The sequence below is a fragment of the Mirounga angustirostris genome, unplaced genomic scaffold, assembly GCF_029215605.1.
Source record: "Mirounga angustirostris isolate CCGP_5_RB_7025 unplaced genomic scaffold, mMirAng1.0.hap1 SCAF_1, whole genome shotgun sequence".
Lineage (NCBI taxonomy): Eukaryota > Metazoa > Chordata > Mammalia > Carnivora > Phocidae > Mirounga > Mirounga angustirostris.
In genome coordinates, this window is record NW_026991709.1 from 193,418,694 (window position 1) to 193,440,611 (window position 21,918).

Below are 21,918 nucleotides of genomic sequence, written 5' to 3' on the forward strand. Positions count from 1 at the left end.
GCATTGGGATGGCCCACAAGAGCCACCTCTGTCCCAAATGTAGAAGAACTAAATGAACTGAAGGAACAGTGCTGGGAACAGAGTGCCGGGAATGCAGTGTGGGCTGGATAAAGGGGCAAGCGTGGCCTCCGTCTCTCCCGGATGCAGGGCTGGCCTCGCACGCAGAGCAGGGTTCAGGCATGTCCACCCCGGTTCTGAGTCCCTTCTATCTGTGCTCCTTCTCCTTGCCATGCTCTTATGCTGGTCTAGGCTCCCAAAGCAGTGGCCCACTAAGGCTTGCTGTGTCCTCTCTGTTCCAAAATTACCTACTCTACCCCCTCGATTACACCCAGAGTTAAAAAAAAAGAAACTTACGATTGTCTTAGTGGATTTTAATTTAGAATTAGGAAAAGAGTATTAATTGGTATGTACACAATTACCTTCCAAGATAGAGGGAATACTCAAGCAATAGAGTCAGAGACCATTTCTCTTTGTGCCTCATTGGGTTCCTGCTAAGAAGTAACATATTTTAGGGGATCCTCAGATTGGGGTGAGTTAGGACTGGTTTAGAAGACCATCAGAGATATAGGACCTGTGTAGACCTGCATAAACATATAGATTCCCATGAACCCATAAAAACCTGGGCAGCACATGTAGACCTACTCAGATCTGCCAGAACTGTTACTGTTCTTCCAACCAGGAAGAGAGTAGAGGGGCCTCTTTCCTTCCTGTTTTCATTACCACTATGGCAGGTTGTGAAAGAACCTTAGACACTTGGCCCTTGACTATTAGGTGATGCATTACCTTGTACTTGGGAATGGTCTTCAGAAGCTCTTTTACTGGGACATCGGTGCCGACCACACCCAGAAGAATGCCCTTCGATCTCTGCTGAGAAACAAACAGTAAGCAACAACAATAATGAGTTACTTTGCTGGAAGAAGCAGAATTGAGTGAGAAGCCAACACACAACAGGTCACCGTCTGGTGCCTTTTCGAAGCTTCCAGAGATTGAGGATTAACCCAGATTTCTACGAGGCCCCTCTTCTATCCCCCACCCCAACCCGCAAATATTGCTGGACACAAATGGTAGGTTCTCAGGCCAAACACTCACTATGGTACCTTTCCACACACACCCATATCAAGATGCCCTACCAAACATCTCTTCTCCCGCCTGAAAATTCAAAATTAACGTGTAGAAGCACAAAAGTTTTAGCAGCTAGGGGCTATGAGCATTAACCAGTTTATTTTATGGAAGCTTTCTCCAGGAAAGACTTAGCCTAACTGCTCTCTCAATTTACACTGCCATCTGGTGCCCAGGGGGAAAGATGGAATAACTCTCACACCTGTAGCAGCATGTTGGAACCAAGGACCAAGGTGAAGGAATAGGCCTCCAGGGAGGGTCCCAGTTTCCAAAGTCAGCGTGATGTGTTGAAACTGTAGGGGTCAGAAAGACCTCCCGGAGGAAGACACAAATTGCTACTGTCCATTGTTTCCCTCCAGTTCAAATCCACCTGGAACCTCAGAAGGTGACGCTTTTTAGAAACAGGGTGTAATCCCTTCAAGGTGAAATCATCCTGGATTTAGGATGGGCTCTGTATCCAACAACTCATGTCCTTATAAGGGGACAGAGAGACCCATGAGAGGAGAAGGCCACATGGAGATGGAGGCAGAGCTGTCACAAACCGAGGAACATCCAGGCACTGGAAGGATCTTCTAGAGCCTTCTGAGGAAGCACGGCCCTGCCAATGCTATGGTTTTGGAACCCTACCCCACCCCAATAACAAATGGGGAAACAGAGTCCAGGACCAGACTTCATAACTGGGAGAATAAATTTCTATTGTTTTAAGCCACCCCATATTTGTGATCCTCTGTTAACACAGCCCAAGGAAACTAACACAGGGCTGGTCGCTATACATCGGGAAGGGGTCATCCAATCACACACAAGGATTCTCTCTGGGTTTTGCCTTCCATTGGTCATTTCACACCTAATTTTGGGAAAAGTGCTGCATACTGTCACATGACATCTCCCAGAAGTCCTCTCGTCTATTCTTGATGTTGTGATCCTAACAACAGAATTAAGTGAGGAAAAGTGATAGATCCCCCATCCTAACTTAACATAAATAAAGAAAGGTCACCAGAGCTTGAGCCAGAGGGTGTCTGAGATGGCAACCCTCCTAGCACCACGCAGGAACATGGCTGCTGTACTCACGGTTTCATTCTGCTTACTAAACACAGGCATGGCGACCGTGGTCATCAGGACGAGGCCCTGGTCCTCGGCAAGCTGGATGGAGAGAGAAGTCAGTTACCCGGGAATGATCTGGAAACAACAGATGGCTGGTGGCCATGGCCCTTGACTGGCTCATAGTTTCCTGACCAGGGCCATTGGGAATGGACCACTGCCTACTCAGGCCAGTAGCCTAGAAGAGAGTGCAACATCCCTCTACTCTGACTAGCAGATAAGGATCCCAGTCCATGGCTGGGGAAACAAAGTCAGTCGCAGTCAGTCAGTCCAGCTGATCTGTTACTGCAATCAGCCCTTTGGGTTCAAAGAAAGCCTGGTTTGGATCTTAGTGATTCATTTTATGACCACAGATTGATTTTATCCTTTTACTTTGCAGACATTTATGTGCAATACCAATGCTTCTCCTTAATCTGAAAATTGAGGATCAGAAAACATGAGCATAAGGGGTTTTATGAGTTGCCCCTGCCCTGCTGGAAACAATGGAATCTGGAATCATTTATTCTCCCTGAGGTAGCTGAGTCAAGGCCTTTTGGTACCTCTACACATCTCTGTGTGCCAGTCCCAGACAGGAAACAAAACAAAACCAAAACACAACAAATAGCTTTATCATCTGATCCTTAAAATCACTGCTAAGAAGCTAAATATTTCTCCTGGAATAACAACCCTTGAAGGAGGGCAAACAATACACTTCTGGGACCATCTGAATTGCATACAAATGCATTGAGACTCAGCATCACATCTGCTTTTCACACAGTGTTTGGAGATAGGCAGGAACCCTACCCCGCCCAAATAACAAATGGGGAAACAGAGTCCAGGACCACAGTAGGCTTGGGTCCAAGACAACCTTGGCTTTCAATCTTTATTAGCTGTATTTGTTAAGCCTCCATATCCTCATAGGAAATAATGCCAATTATTCCCCAGCATTGTTGCTATGAAGATAAAACGTGAAACAGCCCAGCACAGTGCCTGGCATAAGGACGTGCTCAAAGGATGCTGGTTTCTTTTCCATGCCTGCAAGGTCATGTGGCTAGTAAGTAGCAGAGTCCAGAGTGAGACCAAGGCATGTGACACTTCTGACAGGGACCAAAATTACCATAGCAAGTCTGGTGGGAGAGAGATCCTTTCTAGTTGGCCCATTCTAGCCTCACATGAAACCATCTGTGAATGAGAATCCACTATCTTCAGTGGACAGTGTTTTCTGATGTGTGAGTACTTCTCCATAGCTTTAGTTCCATAGAAAAATCAGGTATTGTTCCCTCAATCTTCTTGGGAAGAGGCATTTTAAAGAGAAGATTCTAAAACCTAAGGGCCCCCACGGACTGAGGTCTCCATGGACTGGCTGGCCTTTGGAGAAAAGGTCATCAAACTCAGTCCATCTTCCATCCATCTTGTTCTTTCAATGGATTCTTCAAGCTATAGGGTATATAGGGTATAACATGGTTCATGGAATAGCAGCACGACTGCGTTAGAAATGAATAATCCTGAATCCCATTCTAGACCCTCTGAATCTGAATGTTTTAATAATTAGTACGCATATTAAAATTCAAGGAGCATTATTATAGGGCAATCCTTTCTACCATCAGTACTCATGATAGCTTAAGAGAAGCTTGTAGGCATAGGGAAGGGCTCCTACCAGAGACAGATGGGGCCACGTTTTAGCCATCCCTGTCAAGGTGGACCTGTAGTCCTCCATGACTAACAAGATGAGGCAAGAATCGCATGTTCACTCAAGGGCTGGGAATTTATGGTGTGATGGTTAATTTTATGTGTCAACTTGGCCACAGTGCCCAGTGTTTTGATCAAACACCAGTCTAAATGCTGTCCTGAATGTATCTTTCTAGATGTGATTCACATTTAAATAAGCAACCTTTGATAAAGCAGATGACCCTCCATAATGTGTGTATGTCTCCTCCAATCAGTTCAAGGCTTTAGGAGGAAAAAAACAGGTCCCTGAAGGAAGAAGGAATTCTGCTTCCCAACTGCCTTCATCCCCTCCTGCTGGACCTTCCAGCCTGCCAACACACCCTACCAATTTCCAATGTGTCAGCCCCCACAACTGTGCGAGGCAATTCCTTACAATCAATCTCTCTCTCTCCCCCACTCCATATATATGATATATATCCTACAGATAAAAAGAAAAATGTATCTATCCCCCATGCTTCTCTTTCTCTGGAGAGCCCTGAGTGATACATGTGGTAATCATGTAATCTATTATTTGGGGCAGCCTAATTTGGGTGTGAGAATAAGACAACAAACTTACTACTACATCATAATATTAATAACTAAATAATATGAACTATGAGATGATAATGACAGTTTGTGAAGACATGGTTCCAACGTCTTGCTAAAAATACTTAAAGTATCCTATGGCCACCATTGGGGGTAGGGAAGGCCATTTTCAAAGGCAGAACCAACCCACATAAATACCTCTCTTAGGATTAGAGATCTCCCCATGTCCTGATTCCTTGATTAATCCTCAATGCAATATAGAAAACTGATTTGAGCTGATCCATAACCCCGGGTAACTTCCACTTTGCAACTCAAATCAAAATTTCAAGCGATGCCAACATGTATCATGGATGAAATCAAAACATACCACCAACAATAATGAGAAATGAAGCTTTCTCCTGCAACCAGTAAGACTCAGTTATAAGTCACTGGTAATCGTTCTGGCACACATACAAGATCATGGGAAACTAACTTCCAAATATTAAGCCAGCATATAGTATCAACTTCACTCAGAGGCTAATTCCAAAAGTAATTACGGCCCATCATTACCTTACAAAAAAAAAAAATCCCCATAATGTTGCATGTGTACAGAAACCACTCATTTTTTAACCAGCCTCTGGTAAACAAAGGAACTGCCGTGAGCTCAGTCTAGCCACTGTGCTGGGAGGACATGCTCTCTCTCCTGGGGCAGTTCTGGACTGGCTTGGCCAGAATCTGAACCTGGAGCCTTCTTGATGTGTACAGCTTACCACTCTGGCCACGAGGGCTGGCGGAGCCCGGGAATACTAGTGCGTGACATTAAGATGCTCCTCTGCACCCACCAGCCCCATCTCTCCCAGTCTCACAGATCTGGGTCTGTGAATCTTGAGCATTTCATGGAGAAGAAACATTTGAAAGTTAATTTGCACTGTGAGCGCTTTACAATCAAAAGTCTTTCTGTACTCCTGCCATAGGAAATAGCAGCCAGGGGCAAAGGCGTTGCGTCTAGACCACCAAGCAGGAGTTAGGGAGCCAACCGTGGCCAGACACCCTCTGTCCCCACACGCTAGGGGGTCCCTGCTTTTCTGTGCCCCCTAACCTGTAGAAGCTGCTGAGGCAAGAGCTGCTTATGATTCATACACGTGGCTTCCGAGAAAAACGCAGACACAGAGTCAACACTCACGTTCCAAAGGGTAGGAATGGGAGAGGGAGGTCACCGTGGTCCATCTGGGTAAAATCCTATTAACTTAAGCCCAAGTAGGGAATCCTAAAATGAACTGCCATTCCACTGCATTTGCCCAGGCTTTGAACAGGCCTCCGAAATGGCTGGTTGTGGTGCTCTGTTGTATAATAAGTGTATATTATTCCATATCCTTCATTTCCTATGCTACAAAATGGGGACTGTTCTGGTATCAAAGGAAATGATGAATAATAATACCAAACATCTGGTTTATAAAGCACAAACTTGCTCAACAGATTGACTGCTTCCTGTCAGCTTCCCAAGTTAATCATGCATGTGGGCTTGTATGAATATGCATTTGGACTCATGCGTGAGTTACATGCATGGTGCCAGGGCTCCTTCCATTCCTGACGCTTGATTCGCTTCCCACCAGGGGCACTGCTGGGCTAGTCATTATCCTTCACTGATTCCCTTGGGAAACATTCCTTGAGCATCAGCTTCCGTGCCAAGTTCCATGCCATGTGCTGGAAGACACCCAGGCAGGAGACATAGGTCTTACACACCAGGAACCCCAAGGCCCCCAGAGGAGACAGAAAAGCAATGGGACAGAGGGAGAAATGCTGGCCGGGCCAGGCAGCCTGGCTCTAGTCACGTGAGCAGAGGTGCTGTGTTCTTCAGGACGAACCCAGACTAAAGTAAAAACATCCAGGAATTACTGATACCTGTTGGGGTTTTTAGGACAGATTCACAATGCTTCCTGAAAAACAGTGTAATGACAGCAGGGACAAGTTCCCTGTTGCAGAGCAGTTCATCCGTTTGCTTTAAACTTAAGAATATGGATCAATGGAACAATGAAGGGAGAGACATTTTTAAAAAGTGTCCTGTACTTTTCACCACCCCTCTTTTTTTTGTGCAAATATTACCCACTTTCTTTTTTTTTTTTTTAGATTTTTTTTTATTTATTTGCGAGAGAGAGAATGAGAGACAGAGAGCATGAGAGGGGGGAGGGTCAGAGGGAGAAGCAGGCTCCCTGCCAAGCAGGGAGCCCGATGCGGGACTCGATCCCGGGACTCCAGGATCATGACCTGAGCCGAAGGCAGTCGCTTAACCAACTGAGCCACCCAGGCGCCCCTATTACCCACTTTCTTTAGAGAAATCCTCTTCATCCCTTTCCTCCACAAGGTTCTCTTGGCAACGAACCTCTCCCACCCTGCATGTTACTGGGCATCACACCCAGGCTGAGCCAACAGGGACACTACACATACATACACACACGCACACACACATACATCACACACCCCCTGCCCAGGCCACCTGCTTTTTTTTTTTTTTTTTCCCCATCTGGAGTTAATAGGAAAAACTTTCTACTTCCCTTTGCGGATGACTAGAAGAATGTAAGCCTGACAACCAAGTCCTTGCCCCATAGAAAAGGGACTGGGAAAATAAAGTCAACCCAGAGACAGGAGAAGAAATGTGTTTCTGTGTGTGTGTGTGTGTGTGTGTGTGTGTGTTTGATGGGAGAGAAGGAGGGGCAGGGAGGGAGGGAACCAGTCCCTGGATGCCTTCATCCCTAGGCTCAACTCCACCCATGCGGTTTTCCATTATTGGGTTCCTTGAGGCAATGTTTTTGTTTTTGTTTTTGTTTTTGCCCAAATGAGCAAGGATTGGATTTGTAACTCTTATAACAGAAGAATCCTGACTTGCACAAGTGCCCATCTTGACCATAAATGACCCAGGTAGCTCTAGATACCCATTGAGGTGGTCCCAAGTACCTTGTACAACCCCCACGGGGAGACCTTGCTGAGGCTGGAAAGGCCAAATGGAAGATGGCCCCAACAACCTCAAGATGAGTGGTTGTGTGTCCTTTCCATAAGGGAGGAAATTTAGGTATCCCTAAAGTACCCAAATACTGAATGGCCGTGGGCAGTATTCTGGGGAAAATGAGGACTCATTATGATGGCATCAAAATTATTATCATTAGGATTTTTTGTAAAACTTTGATAACAAATAGACTCTTAACGAATAGCCTGCTTTGAGAAAAGAACCCGAGTGAGAAGTTGCAGAGCCAGAGTCTGCTCTGACAGAGATGCAAGGACCTGCTGGGAAAGAGGACAGGAATGGAGGCAGGTTGCGGGCACTGCCAGGGCCCTGGCAGGGCCCTTTCCACTGGGACCAGTTGTGGTTACAGGGATGCCTGGGGAGCCTCCAATTTGAAGGACACCTTTGTGTTGCCTCCCTCATGTCTCCACTCACAGGAAGCTTGCCAGGACCAGTGGCAGGACCCTGAGTCCCCTGCAGCTGGAGGTCTCTGGGGGTAAGGGCCACGCCCTTGAGAAAGAAGGTGAGCTGGAGCTGGGCCTTCAGAAGGCATTCGAACGAGGTAAGGGCAGCATGGCAGACAGCCCATTTGAGGGCTAACAGGTGGTTTTCAGCAGAGCTTCCTGCCATCGCTGCTCAGCCCTGGAGGCTTGGGCTCAAATAGAAGTTTGTGCAGAAATGGGGAACCCAGCTCAGGAAGAGAATGGCTCTAAGCCAAGAACAAAGGCCAACTCACCAACTCTTCTCAAAGATATTTCTTCTATATGTTGTCCCTTTTAATGTTTATATGTTCTTCTTTTCTTATTAAAGTCAATCAACATATTGACTGTGTTAATGGAGTACATGATATAAATGTACACCATAATACATAAATATTTTATACATGTGTACATAATTTGTGAGTACACAGCTGGGTTTCTGCTGTGTCTTCCAACACCTGGCATGAACACCAACCTGCACTCCATGAAAAGACACTGCCACCATCTAGTGGCAGTTGGGATGAATTGCAGGCACAAGGTCCTGGGAGATGAGCCTTTTCCAGAGGATAGCCTTACCAATAAAAATGTACTTAAAAGGCAGGCAATGTCGCTTAGTTCTCCACCCAGTGGGAGCAAAGACAGGCTATATAAACTCATGGTTCTGTCAATAACCTGTAGCTTGACAGAGAAAAAAAATAGTACCAAGAGGTGAAAAAACACAGCTGTGTACATCTTTAAATAGAAGATGACACATTTTGAAAGTAGATTGATTCTTTAAGGTGTGCAGGATCTGAGAATGTGACAAAGGAGTGCAGGAAGGGGGAGGTTTTCTCTTTCCTCTCTCCATGAGCTTAAGTTTACCAATGACTTGGGAATCCCCGAGGGCCATTCTTTCGGTACCACATGATGAGGGGCAATGGGAACAAGATGGCAGCCATGTCCTTCAGTTTTCACACTCCATGGCAAGGGGCGGGCCGACTGTAGAAAGCCACCAGAATAACACTCTGCAAATTAGTGAGAGCACCAGGGAGTACAGCAGGGAAACAGAGACCTTTAAAAGGGGCTGTGAGCAGAGTATGTGGCCATGTAGACACCCTCCACAGGAACAAATCCCTTGACCTTGCCTCCTATTCCCAGACCAAAAAGTCCTCTATATCTACCCTTTCAATGCCTATCTATGGCCCTTCCCCCAATTTTCCCACTCCTTCCCTCATCCCAACATCCTTATCTTCAATACTGAACAGAGATCAGGGAAAGAAAACTAGTAAGAGCCATACTTAATGATGAGTCTTAACTTTCTGTCCTGGAGACACCTCCTGCTGGAGATGCAGACACTCTCCAGACGAAGAACAGGTGCAAGCCACTGAAATGTGGAAACTAAATCCTATTGGTGCATCTTACGCTTGAAAAGTATCAGTGCACAGTATCAGCATTATCTGCTTGGTTGATGTTAATATAGTCTGACTCTGAATTTTACTCTCATTTAGATCTCCACAGCTATTAGTGATAATCGTGAAATTTACTAGCTGTTTCAATAGTGGTCAGTTTTAAATGAGAGGCTTTACACACATATGCATATTTAAAAATTCACTTGTTCAATAACCTAAAAAGCCACTTTGAAATGAGAAGAGAAAGAAAGAATAGCTTGTTCCAGTGATAAAGCCAGAAGATTTCTAAATCACCTTTGGTAGTATATCTGTGTATCTTTGATTTTTTTTTAAATCTCTTTTCTGTATGGTTGAAAATTTTAATAAAAAGGACATCCCCATAAATTTTCATCTACTGACAGCATTTTATAAATAAAATCACCCAACAGCATATTCTTGCAATGGATATTAATGCCTTAAAAAATAATAATAATCCTATTCAAACATATCTTTTTGCGTAAAGATCAAAATAGTCCTTTAAACAAACTATGATAATACTTTGACATGAAAATGCTATGAGAATAAAGTTTTTATATTCTGAGTTAAACATATTATGCTTGATTATCAGTATTTTAGATGTTCTTTATATAAGAGGTTTAGAAAAAGCAGGCATTACTATTTTTAATTGAAGAGCTGGTTCTTTCAATGTAAGCAATATGAATTATCTGCCTTTTATGATGCTACTCTGATGAACTGCTACCCTTTTAAAATCTAGACAATTTAAGAACACCAACCGTTGTTTAGATCCGCATTTGCACCGGCATCTTTCAACATTTGTGGAAGATGCCTGAATCCTAAATAATATAAGGCATTGACAAGGTAGCAGTGGGAAATAAGAAGAAACAAGAATAAGTAAATCTTCCAAGTAACATTTCCCCTCGCTTTGCATTTGATTGTCTTGGTAAAGTGCAGTCACTCAGTCCTCAAGAATATTCCATAAGTGATATTTTGCTTTTAGCCAAGACATTTCTGCTTCTTACTGAATCATTATTACTTGCATCTGAGATTTGGAGACCCTGAATTCTTATGAGAGTTACTGTATTTTAAGTTGTCTAAATACAAAAGTAAACAGATTTCCCTCTTTGAACTTTGTATCTTGTATGAACTCAACTGCTGAATTTGTTTGTCCTCTTTTTCTCTTCTTAACAACCTGAAGACAACTTTGTGAGTGACAGTGTTGGATAACGTTGGAACATGTGTAAGAGAATCTCAAAATGACTTTTTTAAAAAATTTTATTATGTTATGTTAATCACCATACATTACATCATTAGTTTTTGATGTAGTGTTCCATGATTCATTGTTTGCGTATAACACCCAGTGCTCCATGCAGAACGTGCCCTCTTTAATACCCATCACCAGGCTAACCCATCCCCCAACCCCCTCAAAATGACTTTCTTCTAATAAAGTTGTTATTATTTGGGAAAATTTTTATGTTGCTTCCTCTTTTCTCAGTGTTTCTGAGATATGCCATTAAGCAGGGAACATGTTTTGTGAGTAAACATCTAGACAGAGGGGAGATGTGGTCTTTGGTTAGGGACACATGTACAAGTAAATCCATGGGCAAGAGAATATTACAGATCGACATATCTGAAAGCTGTTTTAAGAAACTGCTTTGTTTGTTTATTAGGGTACAACATGCTTATTTCAAGACTGTCCCAGAATAATTACAATACAAATTACCATGGGGCATTGGATTTTGGCTAATATTCATTATGGGCTATGACACATAACTGACCCCCGCCCCCCAGTATAGGGGGGCATTTATATTTTCACAAACATGGTTTAGACACCTCCCAAATACATGCCTGAAAATACAGTCAACTGTCAGAGCTTTGGGGCCCTGGGATAAAGCCTTCCCCCTGTTTAAAGACCCCCTGAAACGTCGCTTCCTCCATAAAACCTTCTCTAACAAAGTGGAAATGGGAACCAGATGTTCTCAGACTTCACTACAAAGATAATCATATTTACTCTACAACCTAAGATACCATCTAGGACCAAATCTGTGCAAACTGTTAATACAGCAGTCACTGAACACCATAGCTGGAAGAAAAACTGAAAATTCTGGAGGGTTTGTAAACTTCTAGGGCAGAAGCTGGGAATGATCCCTCTTTGTATCCATAGCATTTAGCATAGATCTGGTACCTGGGAAGTGCTCAGCAAATGATCCCGGAAAGAACGGATTCCAATCCTGCCCTCTCATTTATTTTATAACCGAGGCCCAAGGAGGAAAAGGAGTCACAGAGACTTGGTACCAGGATTTGGGCAAACCTGTCCTTTTATATCCTGGGGCCTCTGCTTGCTCCTGGCTCCTTCACTCAGTATGTAGGCATATTGTGCCTGCACCAGTGTGGTGGGACTGTGAGGAGGTTCTGAGCGCCTGGCGCTTACATACTGCTGCCACTGATAGGGACAGAATGCTCGTGTAACAGCTTAGTTGACCACTATGGCTTCTCTGGAAAGCAGCACAGAGAGGAGAATCAGCTATAGAAGCATCTGGAATTAAATCCCAGAGCAGGTTTCCCAAACTTATTGAGTCATTTTTATTTATACATCCTTCTATCCATCCATCCTTCCATCTATCTATCTATCCATCCATCCATCCATCCATCCATCCATCCATCCATCCATCCATCCTTCCATCTATCCATCCATCCATCCATCCATCCATCCTTCCATCTATCCATCCATCCATCCATCCATCCATCCATCCTTCCATCTATCCATCCATCCATCCAACATCCATCCATCATCCATTCATCCATCTCTATTTCCAAGCACATCTTGCTATTAAAAAACACTGCTTTAAATGTTTTTATATTTATGTAGCCTTAGATTTAACCCTGACACAGACCTTGCAAAGTGTCCATGCCCATCTTGTAGGTGAAGAAATAAAGGTGCAAAGTACCTGGCACTGGTTCACAGAGAGCAGCAGGGTGGGGACTTAGGCCTTCGCCCATCAGATGCTAGAGGCCCTGTCCCAATCACTATTCCCTCAACCTCCTTTCTGTGAAGGACAAAGACAAAAATCATGTTTTGCCTTAAGGAGCCTGGAGTGCAGTGAACCACGTTAATCATTGCTAAAGTAGGAATATTGGCCATAGTGCTTGGGAGGATTAAGTAGAATTATAGATGTAAAGCACCCAGTACAGTGCCTGGCACATCCAACAAGTACATATGCTCTTATAAGGACCGTTCTAGGTGAGGCGAGAGGAGTTGATTAGCTCCTCTGAAATTCACCCATTGCTCTACTAAATTGGAACAATCCATCTCTCCATTTGAACTGCATTATCAAAAGAGAAAAATATTATTCCTTTATCCCATGATAGAACATCGTGGCTTTAATAGTTAAACAGAAGGCCTTAGGAAGCAGCTGGGGGAGGGGAGAGGCTGGTTATTGCAATTGTGAATATGGAGTGAGGTTAGGAAGGAAGCAGACTGGAAAGGGAGTTGCTGGGAGGAAGGGGCTGGAGAAGAAGAGACAGATGCTGCAGAAGCACCCAGCCTCCAAATTAGTTACTGCATCCCAGGCCTGGGCAAACATGGATGGGTCCAATCCAAGCACACAAGGGCTCATGATTCAGCAAGTGGTTCAATTCTGTGAGTCATTTCTGGAAAAAGAAAATCCATACCATGGCATGAGTCCTTTGCCTGACATTTTTCTACCTCATGAAACTCGGTTGGGTTTTCCAAAATCCTTCCAATGAATTTGAAGGGATAAACATCTAACTTTCTGTTTTTGAACTTGTTAGCCCTGTTGCTGCGCAGGATTGCACAACTGCTCCAGTTTAACCCCCGAGGGTCATTTCAGTCGAAGCCTCTGGTGTGAGTTGTCTGAAAGCTCGGACAGAGCCATCCCTGCAGTTCTCGTGGAACCTGGCTACACTTGGGTTTGTAATGAATCTAGATCCATTAACTGGGGGTCTGACCAGCTAATAACATGACTGGAAAAAGGATCAGCCAGCTGAACTATGACCAGACCAACAAGTACGTGACTCCATTTAGAAAGAAAAAACTGTAAAGGCAGTTGCTTTATTAAAATTAAAATCTCATGGTAGTGGGCAGAAGTGATAAGGTAGATCAATTCTGTCAGCGAAAATTAGAATAGTTTGTATGAAAACATTATACCAAAAAAACCAAACAAAAACTAAAGAAAGGCAAGGCTCTGCCTGTGATGAGTGTATGGTGTGTGTGTGTGTGTGTGTGTGTTTCTCCTGAGTAATTCATGGCATTTTCGTACCATACCTGCCACAAAGAAAATCACTCCAATGAGGACCCGTAAAGTCAGATTAATATCATTGACAGTGATTTGGCATTGATTTCATATAGACTTGGCTTAGATTTACATTTTGACATAGATTTGGTTTCCAGATGAGTCAATGAATTGTACTGATTTTCATTAGCCCTGTGTCAGAATGAATGGTGTTTTTTACTGTGTGTTCACTCTAGCTTCTTCTCTCTTACAGAACTCACAGAAACACAGTAATGCAATCACAAATGCATTCTCATGGAATCCCACACCTTTGGGGTTCCCTAATTCTTTCCTTCATTAAAGTATTCCATGCAGGTGTCCCCTAAATGATACTCTCTTCCAGGGTCTTGACCAATGAAGTGTAGATTCATATACTGCTTTCAGGAAATACATCTTAGTGTGTCAAGTGATGGATACAGCTGTCCTAAATCTACTAATAAATAGAGAGGAACCCTCAAAATGGCAAGCCTTTGAGCTCATGATTGCCTTGGGTCAATAAGCGAGTCCTGGAGAATGGCATCTAGAAGCAAGGAAATCAGAACTTCAGGTGTCCTCTGATGTCCTCTTCAAGACAGTCCCTAGGCTTGACATAAGTCATGCTGACATTAATGCCACCACAGCCAAATTCATTGGCTTTGTGAAATAGCTCTTCTCAATCCTCTGCCTTACTTTCTTTGTAGAAAAAAAAAGGGTGTATATATTTCTTTGGGGAGGTAAGAACAATTGTAATGAAAACAATCTTTTAAAATTCCATTGTTTTACTCAGATGCTTCTTTGACTTTCAAAAGGAAAGGCAGTTTCATTTTAGTAATGTTATGAGTAGGGTTTCTATTGTTTTAACACCTCAAGACAGTCATATTTTATAGTTATGCTTGATTTAAATAAATACTAGAAGACATTCATGTATCTTAAATACATGAGAATTTTTTAAAGACTTTGAATTCCCAAGACACTAAACATTAAGTCTGGGACTAGAAAGCACTGAGATACTAGGGATCTTTAAATCAATTCTTGGTTTTTGGCTTTACAAAAATACCTACTTTTGTTTTTGTTTTTTTTTTAAACATCAGATTACATCAGTGTTTCAAAACCATTTATAATTTATTCGTGTCAAATTTGTTTCTATTAAACAAGGTATATACTACTAGCATGATGGGTGGTCTTCCTCCTTCCATGACTGGCTTCCCCTCCAGTCGGGCACTCAGTGTGGATGGTCTTGGCAAGCACTATTCATGTGCTTCTCAGGAGAGTCTCCCATTACAAGGAGAAAACCAAGGCTCAGGGTGATGGCGTCCTCGGCCCAAGTTTGCTAGGCAGGACTGGCAGTGTGGGGCCTCTACTCCACTTCCAGCCAACCCTGTAGTTGGTCTTTGGACAATTGGGCTCTCTTCCCTCTGCCATAAGAGTGGGACGGCCCCATTCTGTCACTCGTGCACACCACAAAGGGTTGGACTTTGCGGGAACAGAATGGGGCAAAGGTCATACTCCTCTGCTCCATTCTTCCCATTTGAAAGCCAAGGTAGTCTTTCCTTCCAACAAGCCCTGCACTGAACCGTGAGTAGGAGAGGCAACACCTCCAAATGAGGTTATAGTAGGGTAGGTAGCCACCCGGGTTCGACTGTGCCCCTGCACTTCCGTGGACCACAGGCTCAGATCCATGTTGCTCTAAGCATCTCACGTGGACTGGGCCTTTGACAAAAGACCAAAGATGATTTCTCTTTCTGTTAGAAAGTGAAGAGTTTTGATAAACAAATGTACTTTTTAGATTTGTCCTATGTAAGACATCACATCTTCTGATCAGAGCTGTCTGAACCAAGAATCTATGTGTTTATATGTGTTTTTAAAACTGAGTTTGGGGTGCCTGGGTGGCTCAGTTGGTTAAGCGTCTGCCTTCGGCTCGGGTCGTGGCCCTGGGGTCCTGGGATTGAGCCCTGCATCAGACTCCCTGCTCTGTGGGGAGTCTGCTTCTCCCTCTCCCTCTGTGCTCAGCCTGCTTGGGCTCTCTCTCTCTCCCTCTGTCAAATAACTAAAATCTTAAAAAAATAAAATAAATAAATAAATAAATAAATAAATAAAAATAAAACTGAGTTTGGATTTCCCAGTTTTTCATTTGTTTCTGGAGTGAGTTAGGCTCAGCAAACAATTATTAGGCTAAGCCTTGTTTGTCCATTTATTATATTATATTATAAATATCACTAGTTACTTATAAAAATACATGTTCACCACACAGGGTTTGAAAAGTAGCAAACTGTATTAAGAATAAAGCAAAATACTTGTTCTCCTCTCAGAAGGAAATATCCACTATGAGACATGCCTATGCATTTCTTCCCAGTATTGTTTTGTACATCTGTATGTTTACACACACACACACTAAAAGCATAATGTACATAAAATGTTATATTCTGATTTTAAAACTAATTTATTTTCTTATATTATTCAGTTTCATTTTGACCACAATTTTATAATGGCTTCCTATCCTTTGGAACTTGGGTGACTTTTGCCACCACTTTATTATTGCTGGGTACGTTGGTTCTTCTTTTCCTCATTGTAGGTAAAATTGCAAGTCACTGACCGGTTTAGGTTACATTATTTCTATGAAAGAGGATTATTGGGTTAAAACATGCAAGTATGAAAGTTCTTCATATGTACTAGCAATGTATTCTTGGAGGTTTTTCATTTTGTTTTGTTTTGGTTTGGCTTTGTGTTTTATTTTTAACCAATTTTCATGCCTAACAGTGTAAAAGCTAAAAACTAAAAAAAGAATATATCTTTTCATAATTGAATTCTGGTTCTTACCTTGCTTTTATCCTTGTTATAAAATCCTATGAAAGTTCCAATTTATATAAAAATGGGATGAAACTTGAACATTTTTTCCAGATACACAAGTAAACACACATTATGAGTTTGTTTAAAATTAACCAATTAGCTTTTTCCAACAAGAAAGGCAAATAGCATCCTGCTTCCGCATGGAACTCCATGACCCCACATTGATCCATATGCTCTGCCAGCCCTCCCGCCAGTGGGGAGCCATGCACTTTGAATCTGGGGGTCTTGCATTCTTATACTAATGTTCTCAAACACAGAGTTGGAGAGGGCTATGGGAGAGGGGTTCACCAACACTCACATGGATATGAAATGGGCAAACTACACCTTCTTCATTAGCTGATCTGGACTGCCACCAACATACCCACACAGAACTACAGTGGGGAACAAAGTATGGGGCTCTGTGATAATCATTCCAGTTCAGCAATATGCTGTGACTCTGATCTCCAGAGTTTCATCACACTGGCCACGGGAGAGCTGCAGTGGCTAGACTTGTTCTGGTTTTTTCCTCCCTGGCCTTATTCACAGAGCAGATCTATTAATTCGAGTGGCAGCTACCATTTTACAGACTCAGTGTAGTCAATCTTAACAGCCCCAGCTCGGGGATGCATATAAAAGATGCCTGTACATGTTCCTATAAAACAGTAAATGATAAAAGGGGAAAACAGGGTTATCAAAACAGGATATAGTAATTCACACACAAAGCATGTAAAGGTAAAAGCAAATGAGTCATAAACCAGAACCAAATGTAAATAGTTACCACCTCTCGGTTTCGCACTTGATTTGCACGGATTTTGCTGGTTATATAACTGTAATGGAACACGAAAATCACTGGACCTACAGTCCTATGAAAACAGCAGCTTTGCAAACTTTCAATTTTCTATTTTCAATGACAGTGAATTCAACATTTCAAAGTACAGAAGTTAAATGAGGCGAAGAATGATAAATGATGCCCCACGATTGCTGAAATCTGATTACCCAGAGATAAGAACAGGCCAGATTCTACTTGCACAACTTTGGACCTAAAGCATGAGACAAATGAAAGAAAGAAGGGGAGAAAAAAAAGCAAAAGGGGAAGAAAAACTTTAGGGAAATGAATGCTTCCATTTATCCCTCCTAAATATAATATAAACAAGGACACAAAGAAAATGCAAATGGATTCCGGATCCCATGGACACTCAGGGGGGATATTAATAAGCCAGTTCCATCCTGAAAGAAAACCCCCAAATCGACCTCCATTTAAGAAGCTAATTTATGCACTCCTGAGTCCTCATACAAGTTAAGCAGCACAGAATATCACAGCAGGCGTAGAACAACAGATCTTGAGCCCTGCTGTGTTTGTTCAAGAAGGCAAGTTAGCTATTCCTAACAGGAAACAAAACATGTCATTGGGCTATTAAACAGGGATCCTTCTGCCATACTGTGCAGCCCTGAATGCATCAATTGCTGTCCCAAACAGGATTAGAGATGTGGTTTTCTTTAACTATGGTTTTGAGAAAAATGCTTATGCTGCTCAGAATTCTCAGACTGATATTAACTAATCTAGTGCTGGGCCAGACAGAGCACTCTCGAAACCTTCATGGAAAGGTCTCCTGACATACTCCAAAGTTGTGAGAAGGCAGCATAAAATAAAGGGAAGGGGATACAGATGGGGGTGGGGGAGTTAACCTGCGTACACAGCCAAATTTGGAATTCCCCCAAGAGTATTTTTGCCTTTAAGTAGTCAAGGCCCCACTCTACAATGATTAATCATGCAGTGAACAAATGATATTTCGTTTCCGTAGACAAAACCCACCTGAATGAATATGCAGTTTGAAAAAAATGGACTATTTTTGCCGTGAATGGCAATTGAAAATACACTTGCAAATGGTTTTGGGTAATTCTGCTGTGTTATTATTATAAAATGGGATCTCCCAGATATTTCTGTAGAAGTCAAGAAGTTCCATGTAAGAAAAAAAAAAAGGCAAATCTTTCTTACATATGGACCTTTCTTCATTGTTCAATGTCGGACAATCAATCCACTGGAGAAAGTGGTTCAATTTCCACTAAAAAGAACAGATTTGCTACATGGTTTTTTTTTTTTTTTTTTTTAAAGATTTTTATTTTATTTATTCATGAGAGACAGAGAGAGAGAGAGGCAGAGGGAGAAGCAGGCTCCCAAGGAGCAGGGAGCCCGATGTGGGACTCGATCCCAGGACCCTGGGATCATGACCTGAGCCGAAGGCAGATGCTTAACCATCTGAGCCACCCAGGCGCCCTGCTACATGGTTTTTAACCAAAACTTCAGGATACTTCACTGCATTTGGTGAAAATATTGAATACTGATTAGGAATATCATCAGTTAGTACTATCCCAATGTGACAGCAAGGGTTGAAATGTATAGAGTCTAGAAATGAATCACAGTAAAAACAAAATGAAATTCTTTTTGCAAACCATTGTTCTAGCAAACAGTCATAAGCTAGAAGATAAGTTTTGAAAGACCCTCAAAATATCAGAATTATGAAAACCATAACTTCTAGCCAACAATCACTAATGACTACCATACATACAAGGGATACCCAAATGGGACATTTTCAGTGATAGATCAGCTAAGAGATTAAAGTAAGCATGTTTACAGAGACATAACTATTTAAAATATTTATGGAGAAAACAGTTGCAGATGATACAAAGAGAGATTCCAACAAAAACACAGGACAAATGCAGACACCATGTGGTCCAATGTATGCACCCATGGCCTCATGTGAAAAGCAGGCCAAAGACGTAACAGCTGGAGATGCCTCCCTTTTACCCCCAGAACAACAAACTCTTGGGTTTGGAAGGGGCTCATTATAATCATGTCCATGGCTGGTTGAAATCTATGGGTAACGTCAAAGGCTTTGGGAAGAAATATCTCAAAACAATTGTCCCTGGAAGCCTTTGCTTTGTTGGGGTTTCAAGCCCAATCTGCATTTCCTTCTGACTCCACATAAAAGGTGAAGTCAGGTAATGAGAGTTTTTAATGAAATAGAGGAGCATCACGGATCTTCCCAGCACTTTTGTCATCTCCTGATTATTCATTAGGCTTGAGTCAGAACCACAAATCACTGCAGAGACCCCAGATCACCACATCCCATATGATCTGCTCATATGTTCTCTAGAGCATCAGAAGCCAAGACACGCAAATGGTAGTAGAAACTCTAAGTTTTTTGAGTGTCTAGTACATGGCAGGTTCTGTGCTAGGCACAAGTAAAAGAAATAACTCTCATAACAAAACTGGAAAACTAGTCTATTGTTCTTGTTAAATAAAAAGAATCCTAAAGCTTAGAGAAGTTAATTAACTCGCCCATGGTCACAAATGGATGGAGGCTGGGATGCAACCCACCATATTCCTTGCTGATCAGGCAGCAGGACAATGAGTTTGAGGGAGGGCTGATGCTCTTAGGAACCTCATATTTCCAGAAGAGTGTTCTGCAGGTGTCATTGAAGTAACACTGGGGATGGAGAGGGGAAGGGCGTGAGGGGCACTGATACTCATCTACTAGCAACTGAGATAAGCTGCCCTGATGCAGGGTGCCTTCCATCTGCAGTGTGACTCTCCTCAGCTGCTCTCCACCTTCCAGCCCAGATCCCCAAGGTTTAATTTAAACTCCTTCTCTAAAGAGCTGAATTGCCCAGAAATGACTCCAAGGAGTTCTGAGACCATTTTTCATGCAGGGCTCTTAATAATTTTTAAGGTAAGTACCTGTCTCTATTTTAACAAAAAGACAATTTGTATCCATGGTGAGGAATTGGACGGGGTGGGGGGGGCAGGAAGAGCTATTCCTTGTGACAAGGGCTGCACAGCAAGCCCTTGGATGGTCCAACATCTTTCAGAAAGGTACCGGGGCATCCTCCTCAATTCCAAACTTTCTATTTGCGTGGCAAGTGATGTGAGTGACAGAAGGAAAGAGGGCAGGGAGCTAAGTGTTACTGAAGAATCCTATGTCCCAGCAACTTTTGTTCTTACCATATTCTTTGTTGGTTTGTTTCGAACCTTGTTTTAAAATTCCATGGCTGATGGCACCTCATATTCATGAGGAATCTTCTACAACAGAATGCTTCTGTATATGGATCAGTGGAAGCTTGATGAATAAATTCCAGTATGTTGAGGCCGGTCCAGTTTTAGGCACTGAATTCGTTAAGTCTCTTTACAAAGAAATTTCAAGTGTGGGCAATTAAGAAAGCACGACCTATTAAAGATGCCGATCCTTCCAGATAATGTGGAATTTTGGCCATATATTTATTCTGGAAGCTGTTGTTCTCAAATACTTGAACTTTTAATGAAGTGTTCAGTCTTTTTGTGATGGCACTGAAGTGTAATCAAACATTACCACAAGCCAAGTCACACACTAGCATGTCTCGCCTTGTTTAAATATCTCAAATATATTTAAGTAATTGTGTAATGATTTCTAGGCCTCTGGTTGCCCATATGGTCTGAACAGACTGTCTTTTGCAGAGCAGTTGTACTATCTCTCTCAATGGGAAGGAATCAAATCATCTTTGCTCCAAACTGGAAAGCTTGGGAGGTACTGCTTACATTTCGGGGAGGTGCCTTACCTCAACTCTTGAAACAAAACCAACCCACATCTGGCCCCCAGAAATCACTGTGTCTTCTGGAAATCTTGCTGTGTTTGTGAAATATCCCAGAACAAGTCAGCAGGCATCATGTGTCATGTTTTCTTCTGTAACTGTCCTTAGGATACAATGACATGCCATGGGGATGACAGAGCAAAGCCAGCATGGCAATCACATGGAATCTTACTAGACAGAGAACATTCTACATGGTGAAACCAGATCATCTCAGACAGACAATGAGGACCAGTGAAAGGGTCTGACTTTGGCAAGAACTTTGCTCTAATTCTCTCCAGGTGGTACAGGCGATGAGACAAGCAAAGGAGCTATTGATTTTGCAATTAATGAAACCCATGAGGAGTCTTCAGATATTTGGCTTAAGATCCCAGAATCTAAACTTAGTCACTGGGCCTTACAAATTGTTCACATTAGCTGTATCCCTGGGAAAGTACCTCAGGGAAGACCTGGAACGCTGTGTTTGAAAGGAATGTGCTAAACTGACTCTTGGACCTATTATTTGAGAATTCTTAGCAAAATGTATGGGTGCAGAGTTGCCCCCAAACTACTGGCCACAATAGGGTTCTTTGATGGGACAACCTTGGCAGGGAGACAGTGGACAGATGAGTCTGGTGGTCTTTCTGCTCCTGCCCAACCTCAGGCTTTTGAAGTTTTAAGAGGAAAACCATTTCACTGGTCATGAACAGTACTGAACGCACAAAGTCATGGAGACATGCACAGTTTGCGAGTTCTGGGGATGATTGCAATGTTATGGAAAAGAGTTTACCTTTTGTGCCTGAGGGAGCTGAAAAACAATAGGAAAACAAAACAAAAAGAAAAGAAAAAAGCAATCATTACATAAAAAGTCAAGATTAACTGTAAAACTTCATTTGATCACTATTGGCAAATGGAAAAACCAAAACTGG

General features: G+C 42.5%; 1 protein-coding gene across 1 annotated transcript in view; it reads right to left on the reverse strand.

Moving 5' to 3' along the window:
* CACNA2D3 (calcium voltage-gated channel auxiliary subunit alpha2delta 3) overlaps positions 1 to 21,918 on the reverse strand; it is an 858,477-nt gene that overhangs the window by 222,869 nt on the left and 613,690 nt on the right. The window contains exons 14-16 of the mRNA XM_064595053.1: positions 21,780 to 21,797; positions 2,188 to 2,259; positions 784 to 864 (exon numbers count right to left, since the gene is read on the reverse strand). Coding sequence (XP_064451123.1) covers positions 784 to 864; positions 2,188 to 2,259; positions 21,780 to 21,797 — 171 coding nt within the window. The remainder of the gene's footprint in view (positions 1 to 783; positions 865 to 2,187; positions 2,260 to 21,779; positions 21,798 to 21,918) is intronic.